We start from the raw sequence: 17,412 nt of genomic DNA on the forward strand, positions 1-17,412 counted from the left end.
AGGGCCCTTTTTAAGAAAAAAAAAAAAAAAAAAAAAATGTTTAATAAAAAAAAAAAAGAAGTATCAGTGATCTCAAGAAGAGTATAAAGTTTAAAAACAAAGGGTTTAAACAGAAAACAAATTTAAGATTTGTGTCAATATACTATATACCTTCTGAATCTACCATGGACACAATGAATCACTGCCACACAAAGTGAAGTAATGAAATAAACAATACAGGTAGAATTGTTATTGAAATTCCTCAACTGTAAAGAAGTGGCCTGAAAAGTAATTGCTTGGGTTTAATTAGTTTATATTTTATCACAAGAACATAGATTAACTTCTAAAGAGAAAACTATTTCCTAGTTTCTATAAACAATGTTCTATTCTTTTATATTTAAAAATATATATTTTGGCAAAAATACTTCAAGAAGAAAAGACCTTAAATTATTAATGGAAAAGTTTTTAGAGAACTAATGTTCCTGGAAACCAAATAATAGGTTCATGTAAATTACATCTCCTGGAACATATAGTATAATTAATCCCATTTTACAGTTGCTCTTTCTTATAACTAAATAATGACAATTTCCCTCCTTCTGTAAAAATTGTCATTTTCACATGTACTTTCAACCCAAGTTACAAAGTAAATGTACTCCAGTACTCCAGAAATCTTAGTCTCATGGAGCAAATCAAAAGCTACCATAAACACCTTGAGAGAGAGTGCCAGAATGCCATTAACACTCTGTACCAGCAAGGGTAATTGCTATAACAATTTCCAATAAATGCCTATTTACCTGCCCTAACTGCAAGGGCGAACTGCTGGGAATGCATCTGCCATCATGGATTTAAAATATGAATCCTGAGTCCTACAAGCTCTCCTGACCACTGAGGCAGGGACTCTCTCATTCATAGACACTGAAGGATTTATTCTCAGCCTTCAAATCTTCACCTGAAAGCATTCTGAATACCCCAGACACCAGGTAAGCACTAATTTCCAGAAGCTGAAAAGCAGAGGCTATAATGAAACTGCTATTTTTCCCTACAGGCGAGAGAAAACAATAGGGACAGCTAGTAATCTACTGCAATATAAATAAAGATCGCATCTTCTCTTTATCCAAACGAGAATGAAGCCAGAGCAGCTATTATTACATTACAAATTTTCAAATACAAAATACATTTCCTAATCAAAGGATTGTATACTACAAACAGGTATCTCTCAGTAGGACAGTTCCAACACTCATGAAAACAGTAATGAGAGGCAGTTATACGATGCATTTATGATATTTTGTTTAACTCCTTGAACATCAAATACCTAGTATGTGCCAAGTATTGTCATATGCACACAGCAGTTACCAAAAAAGAAGTCAATGCTCTTATGAAATTTTCACTCTAATGAGAGAGAAAATAAAAAATAAATAATATATCAGTGCTAGGAAGAAAAACAGGAGGACCATTCATCCCTATTCGCCCTGAGCAGTACCCTTTTCACAGCTGTTGTCTTGGTGGAAATACTAAAAACACACTCTTTTACTCTCAAAGTATTCTGGTGTAGAAGATACAATAACCTTAAAGATAATGGGATAGAGACTGAGATATTGACCAAAAGGGGGAGCTATTTTTAAATACTTTGGTGAGAAAAGATCTCATTATAATGATAAATTTGAGGAGTGACTTGGAGAGAAGTGAGGGAGCAGGCAAATCCATATCTGTAGGAAGAGCTTTTCAGGCAGTGTATTTGTGGCAGTATGTAGCTGACCCGTAAACAATGCAGAAGCTAGGGGTGACCATCCTCCTGCAGTTGAAATCCGCATATAGATTATAGTCGGCCCTCCATATCAGTTCCTCCATATAAATGGTTCCTCCGAATCTGCAGTTCAGCATCCACAGGTTCAACCAACCACAGATCATGTACTGTAGTATTTCCTATTGAAAAAAATCCACGTATAAGTGGACCTGCACAGCTCAAACCCACGTTGTTCAAGGGTCGAGTGTACTGTGTATGTGTGACAGAGTATGTTTGTGTGTGTGTGTGTGTGTGCGTGTGTGTGTGTGTGAGTCTGTAGAAGAAAATCCACAAAGCTTCAGTGAGAAAGGAAGAAACTCCAGTTTCAATAGAGTAGTCTATAAAGTAGAAAACTTTTCATTCTCTTTCTTGCCTAAAAATGGTTCCCAGGAAATGGCTTTAGTCATAATTAATTTTAGTCTGGTAGATTCCAGGATTAAAACCATTTCCCTAAAGAGAATGCCTTCTCTATGAATATAAAATAGCCCTATATGGCTTTTAATGTCATTGGCCCTTAATATCACTTTATATTTATACATCATAAATATATATTTCCCCAGAAACTTGGTGATTCTGGGGTGCAGATATGGTATGAATGGAACTTGGCAGTTCCCCAATAATAAGAGTAATAATAATAACACACCACCAATAAAAATAAACAAGGGACATTTTAAGTGTTTACTGTGTGCCAGGGACTGTTCTAAGCATTTTACCTGAGGTTACTCAAGTATCTGACCATTTATCAGACTGCCCAATTAAGGGGGTCTTTGAATCTCCTTGAGCATTTGTACCATCTACCAAAGAAAAAATAGATCCTTACCTCTCAACATACACAAAAATTAACTCAAAGTGGACCACTGGCCTAAATGTAAGGGATAAAACTATAAAATTTGTAGAAGAAAAGAGAAAATTTTTGTGACCTTGGGTAAGGCAAAGACTTCATCAAAAACATGATACATAAAAGAAAAAAATTGATAACCTGGACTTTATAACTTTTGTTCTTCAGAACACCCCATTAAAAGAATGAAAAAAATAAGCCACAGACTAGGAGAAAATATTTACTAGTCATATATCTGATAAAGAACTTATATTTAGAATATTTTTAAAGACAAAAAAACCTTACAATTCAGTAAGAAGACAAACTACCCAGTTCAAAAATGGGCAAAATATTTGCACAAGCATTTTATAAGAAAAAGCTACATGAATAGCTCATCTGTACTTGGAAAGATGCTCAACATTATCAGTGTTAAAATGCAAATTAAAAATACATTGAGAGGGCTTCCCTGGTGGCGCAGTGGTTGGGAGTCCGCCTGCCGATGCAGGTGACACGGGTTCGTGCCCCGGTCCAAGAGGATCCTGCATGCCGCAGAGCGGCTGGGCCTGTGAGCCATGGCCACTGAGCCTGCGCGTCCAGAGCCTGTGCTCCGCCAACGGGAGAGGCCACAACAGGGAGAGGCCCGCGTACCGCAAAACAAAACCAAAACCAAAAACAAACAAACAAGCAAAAATATACATTGAGATACCACTACACATCTATATATTCCAAAAAGACTAACAATATCAAGTCTTGGGGATGATATGGAAAATCTTCATACGTTGCTGGTGGTAATGTAAAATGGTACAGTAAGTTTAGAAAACAGGCTGACAGTTTCTTAAAAAGTTAAACATATACTTAGGATACAACCCAGCATGTATCCATATACTCACAGCAACATTGCTCATAATAGCCAAAAACTTGAAACAATCCAAACGTTCATCAAATGGTGAATGGAAGGGGAAAAAAAATTCCATACAAGATGAATATTATTCATAAATAAAAAGGAATGAACTACTAATATGTAGAACAACATGAATAAACCTCAAAAACATTATTCCAAGTAAAAGAAGCCAGGCACAAAGGACTTATATAAAATTTCTAGAAAAGAAAAATATACAAATATCTATTTTCTAGATAGAAAATAGATCAGTGGTTGTGGGGACTGGAAGTGGGCATAGAGACTGAGTATAAGCAGGCGTCAGAACTTTTGGGGTGATGGAAACATGCTAAATTGGATTGTGATGACAGCTCACAACTATATATATTTTCTAGAAATCACTTAACTACAGTTACAATGGGTAAATTTTGTGATATGTAAGTTATACCTCACTAAAGCTATTAAAGTAAGGAAAGGAAAGATGACACTACCTTTCCTACAAGAACAATATTTCAGGGTCATCACATTGCTGATAAGGAAAATATCTGTTAGAGAAGAATTCCAGCTAACACATATAGAAAAAATGAACAGTATTAGAAAAATCACATTTGGTAACCCCTAATGAAAAGACAGGTCTCAAGGAATGCTGAAGCTGTTCGATGAAAGGCAAAGGCGGTAGAGGAGGTTTATCACGGAGGAATCAGGCTGATGCTGCCTGGAGGCAAAAGATAAATCTTAACATCACTAAACTTAAGACAGCCAGACATTATATGCCACTTGATATGATGCAATAGTAAGTACAGAGCACCAATTATGAAGGATTCTTGCCAAAAAAACAAAATAAGCCTGAATCGAACCAAATCTTTAGGTCTAATTTTCAGTTTACATAATATAAGTGATGAATAAGCTAAACAACACTTTGAGGAAGGAACAGCCAAATCCAAACTGTAGGACATTCTAAAGGACCTGATTTTTCTAACAAATTCACGGCATTAGGAAGAAAAAAAGTGAGGGACACTACTACAGAAGAAAATAAACTTAAGAGCTAAACAGCCATATACATATGTGAACCACGCCTTGATGGGATCCTGATTTTTAACAAACCAACTGTATAAAGACATTGTGGTGGCAATTGGAGAAACCTGCATAATGACTAAGTATTTGATGTTATCAAGGAATTATTATTAATTTTGTTAGGTATGATACCAATATAGTGGTTATATTTTTTTCAAAATCGCCTTTAGCAATTAGAGGTCATGCCAGAATACTGGCAGTGAAATAACGTATGTATAGAATTTGCTTTTAAATATTCCAACATTTTTTTAAGTGGCAGGGTAAACATATAATACAATGGGCAAAATGTCAAAAACTGTTGAAGCTGACAGGTATATGAGACTTCATCATTCCATCTTTTCCACTTTTAGTATATTTTAATTTTTCATATTAATAAGGTTAGGGGACAACAAAAAACTGCAAAGCTGAGAGGAAAATAAAAGTAAAAGAAAAGGGGCCCAAAGCTTACAAGAGAGATCAGGGATAAAGACTGCTGTGGAAACCATCAGAAGATAGGTAAAACATGAAGCCAAGTCTTTGGAGAATATCATATAAGGAGAGAGTAGAAACTAAGTCAAAAAAGATCGGAGAAGTGAAGCCAGAGGAATTTGAGAAAGATACCAAAAAGTGGAATGTCAGTGATGAAGGAGGAAACCTAAGAGAAAAATTGAATCAGGGAAATCAAGACAAGAAAGATTCCAACTAATAATAACCACCAAGTACTCTTAGAGACCCTAAATTTCAAATAAAATAGGAAAAATTATGTTTTATAACAAAATAATTTCAGAATGATAAGGGAAATAATTATCTTCATATTTTCTAAGATGCACAATTTCCCAGATACTGAACAAGATGTTCAAGAAAATTAAAAGTCATTACGCACTGGCACCAAGTTGCCACCTCACTAGTCTGCCGTAGTGGAAGACAGAATACCAAGTGCAAGAACAGCTATAAAAAATAAATACGATATTGACATTAGCCATAAAGAGTTCTTTAAACTATTAACTCCCTGAAGGTAAAACAATGAGCCAGCCCTATTTCTAACCATACGCCCAGATTCTAGCATGGTTCCAGGCTGCATGTTTCTATATTGCTAGAGTCCCAACGGGGTGCAAAAGGTATGGAAGGGACAGTTGACATTGATGATGCTCAATATTGTTGGCATTTTGAGCCACAATTATATATTAGACCAATATGGTAATCCCTAATCCGTTTCTGATTACAAGGATAAATAACAGAGCTTTTCATTTCATACTCAGAGCCCAAATAACGTATTCCCAAACATATACCTTTGCATTGCTGCTCTCACAAAAAACTGGATCTTTTTATAGTTGATCCCTAGTACTTTGAAGAATTTACTGTTAACCACAGCCTTGAATACGTCACTTTCAAATAATTTATTAACATATTGCATATAATACAAAATGCAAAAGCATATATATTTTAAGCTACTATTACTTCAATCTTCTATTATTTACTCTCTTGATTTGCAATACAGTGAGGTTAAAGACATATTTTTGTTTGCAGGGCAAAGTCCCACCTAACATGAATCTCAGTTCTTACATCATTAACAGCCCATATCATTTTAATCAATAAATAGTTCAGATAAGTCTTTTTGTTATTCACAGATCAAACACAGAAAAATTCCCCATCTCTCTGCAGCACACGTAGTTTTTATTATTTCCAGGTATATTCCAAAATTCTAAACAGTGTAAAAAACTTCTCACCTCAAGATTTTTGAAGTTCTTGTTTGACCCTTTTTGACTTTTATCTAACTCAGGATTAAACAGCATGATCCTAAAATCTCTTAGAATCAGAAATGAAAAGTTAAAAACTTACATTCAAGCTGTGCAACCACATCTCCAGGGTCGACTGCTTCAGGGAACACCTATAGTGAGAGAAGGCAGAGGGAAGCAGGATAGAGAAGAGAATGTAAAAGGAAGACATATATGAAATAGTTTTTGTGTTTTCCTTCTCATTCCCAAAATATTCCTTTCCCAACCAAAGAAACTTCTGACATTACTGAGAACTGTCACTTCCTCTCTGCTTCTCATGATCACTATACAAGATTTTACCAACAAACAAAAATTACATCTGGCTCTGCCTCCCTCTCCAATTTGATCTGCTAGCAGTCCTCCCTTTGTTACCATGGTCATACTTGCGTTCTTGGTGTTCCTCCAGCTCATCAAGCTTATTCCCAACAAGACACCTTTATATTTTCTGTTCCTCTGCTTAGAATGCTTTTACCGTAGACCTTTAAATAACTGATACTGTCTCATAATTCAGGCTCAGTTTCAATGTTATTGCCTTCTCTGACCACCCTTTAAAATAAAGAATCCCCCTAATCATTCTGTCCCCTTACCCTCCCTTTATTCTCTTCATGACACTTACTATTTACTTGATTATTGTCTGTTTCACCTATTACAATGAAAGCTCCAAGAGGGGAGCATGTTTGTTTTTTTTACCCAGTGCCTAGAACAGTGCATGGAACAGACCAGGTACTCAGTAATTACCTGTGGAGAAGAGGAAGGAGAAAAAGGAAGGAAGGAGGGAAGGAGGAAAGGAAGAAAGGAGGGAAGGAAGGAAGGAAAGAGGGAAGTAGACAAGGAGAGAAGGAAAGAAAAAAGTGAGAAATACAATTGGTAATAATTACCCAAAAGCACCAGATTCAGGGGGGAAAAAAGAAAAGAGACTTATAGAAAGAAGCACCACATGACAGCCATAAGCAAAATATGACCTATTCTTACCTATTAATATCTCCCCCATCTCTTCTATGAAAATGATTACTTAGAATTCAAGGTGCTATATTTTACATAAAGACCACTAAGACAATTTTAGAAGTAAACTGATCCATCATGAAGAAGAGGCAACTGATTCAATGTATAATATAATGCATATTTATTTTCAAGCTTCCGGATTTAAGTTACATATCTCCTTTTGAATTAAATCAAAGTGCATAGTCAACAATCGTAATATGTGTTATTCAAAATTTGGAACCACTTTGATTTTTTATTGGTTAACATTTGATTGGATATTTGAACTCACCTTTTCAAACACCATTCTGGCATTGAAGAGCAGTGGAAAATTGGCTGGGACACATTGTGTCTTTTTGTATTGGCCAAACACACAGATGCTAAGATAGATGTCCTCCTTGTCTTTCAGCACCACTCCTGGGCAAGTTACCTGAAAGAAATTAGACAGATGAATATGACTACTTCATGAATTCCCTTAACTACTGTACTAAAATAACTTACCAAACATTACATAAAAACACTAGTCTGCTAAGCTAACAAAAATACGCACAAGTTAAAAAAAAAAAGACAGAGATTCTAGTATTTACAGAGTTAAATGAAATGCCTTTATAACTTCCATCCCTCTGAGATATCTATGATTTCCCACTTGGTTATTTGTGCTCTATGTACTGGCTCTTGGGACAGACACTAATAGTTTTAAACAGTAAGCCTCAGGCTCCCACTTCATGTAGAATGCTGACATAAACTTATTCAGCATCATTTAATCACAAAGGATTAAGACTCAGCAGAAATAAAGCACAATACTAGAGGACAAAAAAAAACACCAAAAAAAGCACAAATCTGACCTGTATCACCCTAAGTCTCAGCCCATACACACCCTCATCAAAAGAAATATGACAAACTTTCAAAGCAAGTGAACTGTAAGTTTCTAGCCCAATGAAATATTTTTTAAACATAAAACTGCACTTAACTATTCTCAGGACTGACACAGGGAATAGGCATAAGATGTAGGGTTTCTAAAAATTACATAGCACAGTCTCTCCAGTTCCTGCCATATTTCATTTTCAGTGATCAACCATACCCTTAGTAGGCTATTGAAGATTCTCCAAGATTTGAATCCAATTTATCATATAGCAATATTACTTGACACCTCCTAAAAATACAATCAAAGTATATTTGTTATTGTTTACTGAACGCACACATTACTTTCTTGCTCGCATTCTTCCATTATCTGGATTACTGCTCATTTCTACTCCATGCCATCTCCTCCTCATCTACTTCTACCTCCCAAGGCTTACATTAACTGCCATCCCATACACAAAACTTCTCTTGATTCACCAACTATCACTATTCAATTCAATCTAATTCAAACATTTATTGTGAATTTATCATAGTCAAGTAAATAGTTTTAAATTCTCACAGCATTTTATAGTTCTCTTAAGGCCCTAATTATTGTCTCTATGCATTTTAATGAAGTGGGTACACCTCACCTATTTTATTTGATTATAAATTCCCTGAGAACAGAAACTCTAATTTCCTCATCAATGTATCCAAAAACACAGACTTTCCATATTAAGAAGCAGCTTAGAAATTATCTAGTACAGCTTTGAATTTTTTATACAGGGAAACAATAGAGACCCAATAAAGTGAAGGTGATTTACTTACTTAAAGTCACACAATAAATGAGTCAATACAATACATTCAAAGTATTTAGAACAGTGCCTGACAGTGCTTTAAATAAATACTAGTGGGCTTCCCTGGTGACGAAGAGGTTAAGAATCCACCTGCCAATGAAGGGAATACGGGTTCGGGCCCTGGTCCTGGAAGATCCCACATGCCGCAGAGCAACTAAGCCCATGCACCACAACTACTGAAGCCTGCACGCCTAGAGCCTGTGCTCTGCAACAAGAGAAACCACCGCAATGAGAAGCCCATGCACCGCAAAGAGGAGTAGGCCCCACTCGCCACAACTAGAGGAAGCCCACGCACAGCAACAAAGACCTAACGTAGCCAAAAATAAAAAAATAAATAAAAATAAATGTATAAATAAATAAATAAATACTATAGTTATTATTAGAATGAAAACCACTATCATCTACCATCTTAATATAGACTATTGCACTGAATAAATGACTAAGACTTCATGTCCCTCTGTATACGGCAGTTAAGATTATTTTCTATGCTAGCTATTTTGACTCCATCTACCCCTTATTCTATTTTCTACTTTTGTCCTAATAATTCACTATTGATTATTAAAATCAAAGCCCTCAGAAATCTCATTCTGTCCATCAGCTTCATTTTCTATTCTGCCTCATTTAAACCAAACCTGTTAAGAGTACCTCTAAGTCTGTGTTATGCCTACAGATGAGGCTGGTCCAAATTGAAATGGACAGTTAATGTAAAATACAAGATTTTGAAGACTTGCTCAAAAATATTTTAAAGAATGTTTACAAAACAAGTGTAAAAAAACTCATTAACAACTTTGACACTAATTACATGTTGAAAGGATAATACTTATACTGACTTAAATAAAATTACTGTTAAAATTAATTTTATCACTTTTAATTATTTAATGTAGCTAGGGGAAATTTTTAAATTATATCCTTGGCTCAAATTATACTTCTATTGGACAGCACAGCTCTAACTGTCCTCACTGGAAAATACTGAGTCTCTTTCCAATTTGTAGTATATTTAAGAAGACATGACATTTTTCCTTAGCCACAGTTCTATAAATTCTGCCATTCTTTAAAGGAATACCATGGAAAGTTCCATAAAGAAGGCATCAAAAGAGGGGTTAAAGAAAATCCGACGGAACAAATATAAAATAAATAGCAAACTGGCTGGCTTAAACCAATCATATGGATAATTACATGAATGTAAATATCTTAAGTATTGTAACTAGAAGGCAGAAATTATTAGACTGGATAAAAAAGCAAAACACAATATGCTAGTCTGCAAAAACACAATTTTAAAGATTACGACATACATAGAAAAAGTATTTTCATAATAGTAGAGTAAATATCTCCAAAATCAGCCCCTCCACAGAGAAGCTGAATAGATATTTTTCCAAAGAAGATATACAGATGGCCAACAGGCACATGAAAAGATGTTCAACATCACTAATTGTCAGGGAAATGCAAATCAAGACCACAATGAGATACCACCTCACACTCGACAGAATGGTTATTACCAAAAAGACAAGAAACAACAAGTGTTGGTGAAGATATGGAAAAAAGGGAACTCTCACACACTGTTGGTGGGAATGTCAACTGGTGCAGCCATTATGGAAAACAGTATATCGAGGGTTCCTCAAAGAACTAAAATAGAACCAGTTATAGGATCCAGCAATTCCACTCCTGGGTATTTATCTGAAAAAAAAGAAAATACTAATTTGAAAAGGTATATGGGGACTTCCCTGGTGGCGCAGTTGTTAAGAATCCTCCTGCCAATGCAGGGGACACAGGTTCGAGCCCTGATCCAGGAAGATCCCACATGCCGCGGAGCAACTAAGCCCGTGAGCCACAACTACTGAGCCCACGTGCCACAGCTACTGAAGCCTGAGCGCCTAGAGCCCGTGCTCCACAACAAGAAAAGCCACTGCAATGAGAAGCCTGTGCACCACAACAAAGAGTAGCCCCCCCGTCATAACTAGAGAAAGCCGTGCACAGCAACGAAGACCCAACGCAGCCACAAATAAATAAATATAAATAAATCAATATTTTTAAAAAAGAAAAGATATATGTACCATGTTCATTGCAGCACTATTTACAATAGCAAGATATGAAAGCAACCTAAATATCCATCAATAGATGAATGCATAAAGAAGGTGTGATACACACAAACACATCCCCCCACACATACACACAGGGATATTACTCAGCCATAAAAAAGAATACAATATTGCCATTTGCAACAACATGGATGTACCTAGAGGGTATTATGCTAAGTGAAATAAGTCAGATACAGAAGGAAAAATACCATAAAGAAAACAAAACAAATGAACAAAACAGAGACACATAGATACAGAAATAAACTGGTGGTTGACAGAGGGGAGGCGGTGTTGGGGGCGGGGGTGGACAAAGTGGGTGAAGGGGATTAAGAGGTACAAACTTCCAGCTATTAAGTAAATAAGTAATGGAATTAATGTACAGCATAGGGAATATAGTCAATAATATTATAATAACTCCATATGGTGACAGACGGTAACTAGACTTATCCTGGTGATCATTTCATAATGTATAAAAATATTGAAACACTATGTTATACACCAGAAACTAATATAATATTGTATGTCAATTATAATTAAAAAATTATTGTAACAAATGGTGAATATTTACTATGAGCCCTAAATTAGACAGTATTGTTGTATAAATGCTAAATTTATTGTGTGGGCGAATTGTATTAAATTTATATAGGAGAATGTCCTTGTTCTTAGGAGATTTACCCTAAAATATTTAGTGGTAAAGTGTCTGAATGTAAGCAACTTCAAATGTTTCATCAATATATGTTTATGCCTATATCTCTACTTGTATCATAGAGAGAGAGAAATAAATCAGATGTGAAACAAACAAAAAGTCAGCCCTCCATAAAAGCAATGAGAACACCAACAAAAACTGTCAAAATCAACTTTTTAGAGATCTAGAAATTAACCAGAAGTTTGCAACAATCTGAGGAGCATTTATTCAAGAAAAATAGCTGAATTTTGGTAAAAACAGTGACATTGTGGTGTTTTAACATACTTTATTCCCAATCTCCTCTACTCAGGTCTGCTATAGCCTTGACAACCAGGACCATTACAATCATGGTAGCCATGAAAACTAGCAGCCCTACAGCCACTGTAGGAAATCAGGTATAAAGCTACCCAAAAGCCCTACGCCTAAGGAATTGTCAACCCCCATTCACAGGGCTTCTCTTTATTTGACTTGAATCAGAGCTTAGTCACAACAAACATCCTTTACCTGCAAGGCATTTGTCAGAAAAAAAAAAAAAAAAGCAGCTATTGTTTAACATCAGGGATGCCTGAGGCAGTGCCAGTTGGAGCAAACAATAAGTGACCAAAACACTTAAAAGGCAAAGCTGGAGAACTGTGTGTGTGTGTGTGTGTGTGTGTGTGTGTGTGTGTGTGTGGGGGCTGTCTTTGACAAGCTGTGATACATTCTTGGCAATTTAGAAGGTCATGCACAGGTGCAGGGCTACAAGCATACCCAGAAATTACTTAAGGAAGCCCTAATCTCTCACCTCTGGTTGATCTTGAGGCTTTGAAAATCTTGGAAGTGAAGACTAAGAGTTGTACATTACCTGCAGGGCATAGAAAGCATGTCCCAACATACTCAGCAATAGAGATACTCAGCAAAGACAGGGGGACTCACTGGTTCAAAGCATTTAAGGAAATATAAGCCCTGTCATTAGAGGGCCATGAAGCTAACTGAGCAGAGACTTCAGTGGCCACACACAACAAAGAACATAGATTTTACAGAATATAGACATTGCCTCAGGAAAGTAAATAAACAAACAAAAAGCAACAACAACAGCAAGAAAACAATAAACTCTGGGAAATAGAGGAAGTCTGATTTACACAGTTCCATATTATATTATTTAAAATGTCCAGTTTTCAACAAAAATTATGACATGTAAAGAAACAAGGGTATAACCCATACATGGAGGAAAAGGCAGTCAGCAGAAAATGTCCTTGAGGAAGCCCAGAAGTTGGGCTTACTAAACAAGAGCTTTAAATCATCTACTATAAATATGTACAAAGGACTAAAGGAAAACTTATCTAAAGATCTAAAGAAAAGTATGGCGATGTGGCAAAGACGTCTTATCAAATAAGGAATATCAATAGATAGACATTATTTTAAAAAATAGAGATTTTAGAGTTGAAAAGTACAAAACAAATGAAAAATTCACTAGAGAAACTCAAGAGTAGATATAAGAGAGCAGAAGAAAGAATAAATGAACCTGAAAATTTGTCAATTGAGATTATCCAGTCTGAGGTACAGAAAGAAAAAAGAAAAATGAATAGTCTCAGAGACTTGTAGGAAACCATCAAGCACAGCAACATAGATATAATGGGAGCCTTAAAGTAGAGGAGAAACGGCCAGAAAGAATGTTTGCAGAAATGATGGATAAAAATGTCTGAAATTTAAAGGAAAACAAGCTATACATCCAACAAACTCCAATAACTCCAAATCACACACATTGTAAGCAGACGGTTCAAAGACAAAGATGAAGAGAGAATCTTGAAAGCAGCAAAAGTTAAATGATTCAGAAGGTACCAGAAATCCTCAACAGGAATAACAGCTGATTTCTCATCAGAAATATGAAGCCAGAAGAAAGTGCAATGACTTATTCAAAGTACTTAAAGAAGACTTTCAGTAGTTCAATATCCAGGCAATTCTCCTTCAAAAAGACGGAAAATTAAGACTTTCTCAAACAAAAACAGATAATCCATCACGAGCAGAACTTCCCTATAAGAATTATTAAAGAGAATCCTTCAGAGACCTTCAAGATGGTGGAGGAATAAGACATGGAGATCACCTTCCACCTCACAAATACATCAGAAATACATCTACATGTGGAACAACTCCCACAGAAAACCTACAGAACACTGGCAGAAGACCTCAGACTTCCCAAATCGCAAGAAACTCCCCCACATACCTGGCTATGGCAAAAGAAAAATGAAAAAACAGAGACAAAAGAATTAGGATGGGACCAACACCTCTGGGAGGGAGCTGTGAAGGAGGAAAGGTTTCCACACAATAGGAAGCCCCTTCACTGGCGGAGATGGGGGTGGCAGCAGGGAAGCTTCAGAGGAGAGCACAGCAACAGGGGTGCAAAGAGCAAAGAAGAGAGATTCCCACACAGAGGATCAGTGCCAATCAGCACTCACCAGCCTGAGAGGCTTGTCTGCTCTCAGTGGGTGGGGGCTGAAAGCTGAGGCTTCGGCTTCCGAGGTCAGATCCCAGGGAGATGACTGGGGTTGGCTGCATGAACACAGCCTGAAGGGGGCTAGTGCGCCACAGTTAGCCAGGAGGTAGTCGGGGAAAAGTCTGGAATTGGATAAGAGGCAAGAGACCACTGTTTCGGGGTGCGCAAGGAGAGGGGATTCAGAGTACCGCCTAAGCGAGCTCCAGAGACAGGTGCGAGCCGCGGCTATCAGCGTGGACACAAGAGACAGGCATGAGATGCTAAGGCTACTGCTGCAGCCACCAAGAAGCCTGTGTGCAAGCACAGGTCACTATCCACACCTCCCCTCCTGGGAACCTGTGCAGCCACTGCCAGTCCTGTGACCCAGGGACAACTTCCCCGGGAGAACACACAGCGCGCCTCAGGCTGTTGTAACGTCACTGTGGCCTCTGCCGCCGCAGGCTGGCCCCGCATTCTGTACCCTTCCCTCCGCCTGGCCTGAGTGAGCCAAAGCCCCCTAATCAGATGCTACTTTAACCCCGTCCTGCCTCAGTGCAGAACAGACGCCCTCCGGCGACCTACACGCAGAGGCAGGGCCAAATCCAAAGCTGAACCCCAGGAGCTGTGCGAACAAGGAAGAGAAAGGGAAATCTCTCCCAGCAGCCTCAGGAGCAGCAGATTAAATCTCCACAATCAACTTGATGTACCCTGCATCTCTGGAATACCTGAACAGAAGACGAATCATCCCAAAGTTGAGGAGATGGACCTTATGTGATTTTGTCTGTATAGCTTTGCTTTTACCATTTGTCCAACATTTCTGTCTGTCCGTTTTTCTGTTTGTTTTTTTTTTAGTATACTTTTTTAGCCCTTGTTATCATTGGTGGACTTGATTTTTGGTTTGCTTGCTCTCTTCTTTCTTTTTTTTATTAGTTTTCAATATTTTTTTAATTTTTAATAATTTTTAAAATTTTTTATTTTAATAACTTTATTTTATTTTATTTCCCTTCCGCCTTCTCGCCCTCCGTCTCTCTCTCTCTCTCTTTCTTTCTTTCTTTCTCCCTTTTCTTCTGACCCGTGTGGCTGACGGGTCTAGTGCTCTGGCCAGGTGTCAGGTCTGTGCCTCTGAGGTGGGAGAGCCGAGTTTAGGACATTGGTCCAACAGAGACCTCCCGGCTCCATGTAACATTAAACAGCGAGAGCTCTCCCACAGATCTCCATCTCAATGCTAAGACCCAGCTCCACTCAAAGACCAGCAAGCTACAGTGCTGGAGACCCTACACCAACCACCTAGCAAGACAGAAACACAACCCCACCCATTAGAAGATAGGCTGCCTAAAATCATAATAAGGTCACAGACACCCCAAAACATACCACCAGATGCTGCCCTGTCCACCAGAAAGACAAGATCCACCCTCATCCACCAGAACACAGGCACCCGTCCCCTCCACCAGGAAGCCTACACAGCCCACTGAACCAACATTACCCACTGGGGGCAGACACCAAAAACAGTGGGAACTACGAACCTGCAGCCTGTGAAAAGCAGACCCCAACCACAGTAAGTAAGTTAAGCAAAATGAGAAGAAAGAGAAACATACAGCAGATGAAGGAGCAAGGTAAAAACCCACCAAACAAATGAAGAGGAAATAGGCAATGTACCTGAAAAAGAATTCAGAATAATGATAGCAAAGATGATCCAAAATCTTGGACAGAATGAAGAAAATACAAGAAACTTTTAACAAGGACCTAGAAGAACTAAAGAACAAACAAACAACGATGAACAACACAATAAATGAAATTTAAAATTCTCTAGAAGGAATCAATGGCAGAATAACTGAGGCAGAAGAACAGATAAGTGACCTGGAACATAAAATAGTGGAAATAACTACTGCAGAGCAGAATGAAGAAAAAGGAATGAAAAGAAATGAGGACAGTCCCAGAGACCTCTGGGACAACATGAAACACACCAAAGTTCAAATTATAGGGGGCCCAGAAGAAGAAGAGAAAAAGAAAGGGACTGAGAAAATATTTGAAGAGATTATAGTTGAAAATTTCCCTAATATGGGAAAGGAAATAGTCAATCAAGTCCAGGAAGCGTAGAGCGCCCCATACAGGATAAATCCAAGGAGAAACACACCAAGACACATATTAATCAAACTGTCAAAAATTAAATACAAAGAAAAAATATTAAAAGCAGCAAGGGAAAAACAAGAAATAACATACAAGGGAATCCCCATAAGGTTAACAGCTGATCTTTCAGCAGAAACTCTGCAAGCCAGAAGGGAATGGCAAGACATATTTAAAGTGATGAAAGGCAAAACCCTAAAACAAAGATTACTCTATCCAGGAATGATCTCATTCAGATTCGATGGAGAAATCAAAACCTTTACAGACAAACAAAAGCTAAGAGAATTCAGCACCACCAAACTACCTTTACAACAAATGCTAAAGGAAGTTCTCTAGGCTGGAAACACAAGAGAAGGAAAAGACCTACAATAACAAACCCAAAACAATTTAGAAAATAGTAATAGGACCATACTTATCGATAACTACCTTAAATGCAAATGGATTAAATGCTCCAACCAAAAGACACAGACTGGCTGAATGGATACAAAACAAAGACCCATACATATGCTGTCTACAAGAGACCCACTTCAGACCTAGGTACACATACAGACTGAAAGTGAGAGGATGGAAAAAGATATTACATGCAAATGGAAATCAAAAGAAAGCAGGAGTAGTAATTCTTATATCAGACAAAATAGACTTTAAAATAAAGACTATTACAAGAGACAAAGAAGGACACTACATAATGATCAATGGATCAATCAAAGAAGAAGATATAACAATTGTAAATATTTATGCACCCAACATAGGAGCACCTCAATACATAAGGCAAGTGCTAACAACCATAAAAGGGGAAATCGACAGTTACACAATCATAGTAGGAGACTTTAACACCCAACTTTCCCCTTTGGACAGACCATCCAACCTGAAAATAAATAAGGAAACACAATCTTTAAACGATACATTAAACAAGATGGAATTAATTGATATTTATAGGACATTCCATCCAAAAACAACAGAATATACTTTCTTCTCAAGTGCTCATGGAACATTTTCCAGGATAGATCATATCTTGGGTCACAAATCAAGCAATGGTAAATTTAAGAAAATTGAAATTGTATCAACTATCTTTTCTGACCACAAACCTATGAGACTACATATCAATTACTGGAAAAAAATA

At 37.3% G+C, this 17,412-nt stretch overlaps 1 protein-coding gene across 2 annotated transcripts in view; it reads right to left on the minus strand.

Annotated features, from left to right (window-relative positions):
• Window positions 1-17,412, minus strand: part of SPATA6 (spermatogenesis associated 6) — a 140,734-nt gene that overhangs the window by 110,789 nt on the left and 12,533 nt on the right. For both annotated transcript variants that reach the window (XM_024739274.1, XM_024739275.1), the window contains exons 2-3: window positions 7,555-7,692; window positions 6,349-6,397 (exon numbers count right to left, since the gene is read on the minus strand). In XM_024739274.1, the coding sequence (XP_024595042.1) occupies window positions 6,349-6,397; window positions 7,555-7,692 (187 nt within the window). The remainder of the gene's footprint in view (window positions 1-6,348; window positions 6,398-7,554; window positions 7,693-17,412) is intronic.

This window comes from Neophocaena asiaeorientalis, unplaced genomic scaffold (assembly GCF_003031525.2).
Source record: "Neophocaena asiaeorientalis asiaeorientalis breed wild unplaced genomic scaffold, Neophocaena_asiaeorientalis_V1.1 scaffold138, whole genome shotgun sequence".
In the NCBI taxonomy this organism is placed as follows: Eukaryota; Metazoa; Chordata; class Mammalia; order Artiodactyla; family Phocoenidae; genus Neophocaena; species Neophocaena asiaeorientalis.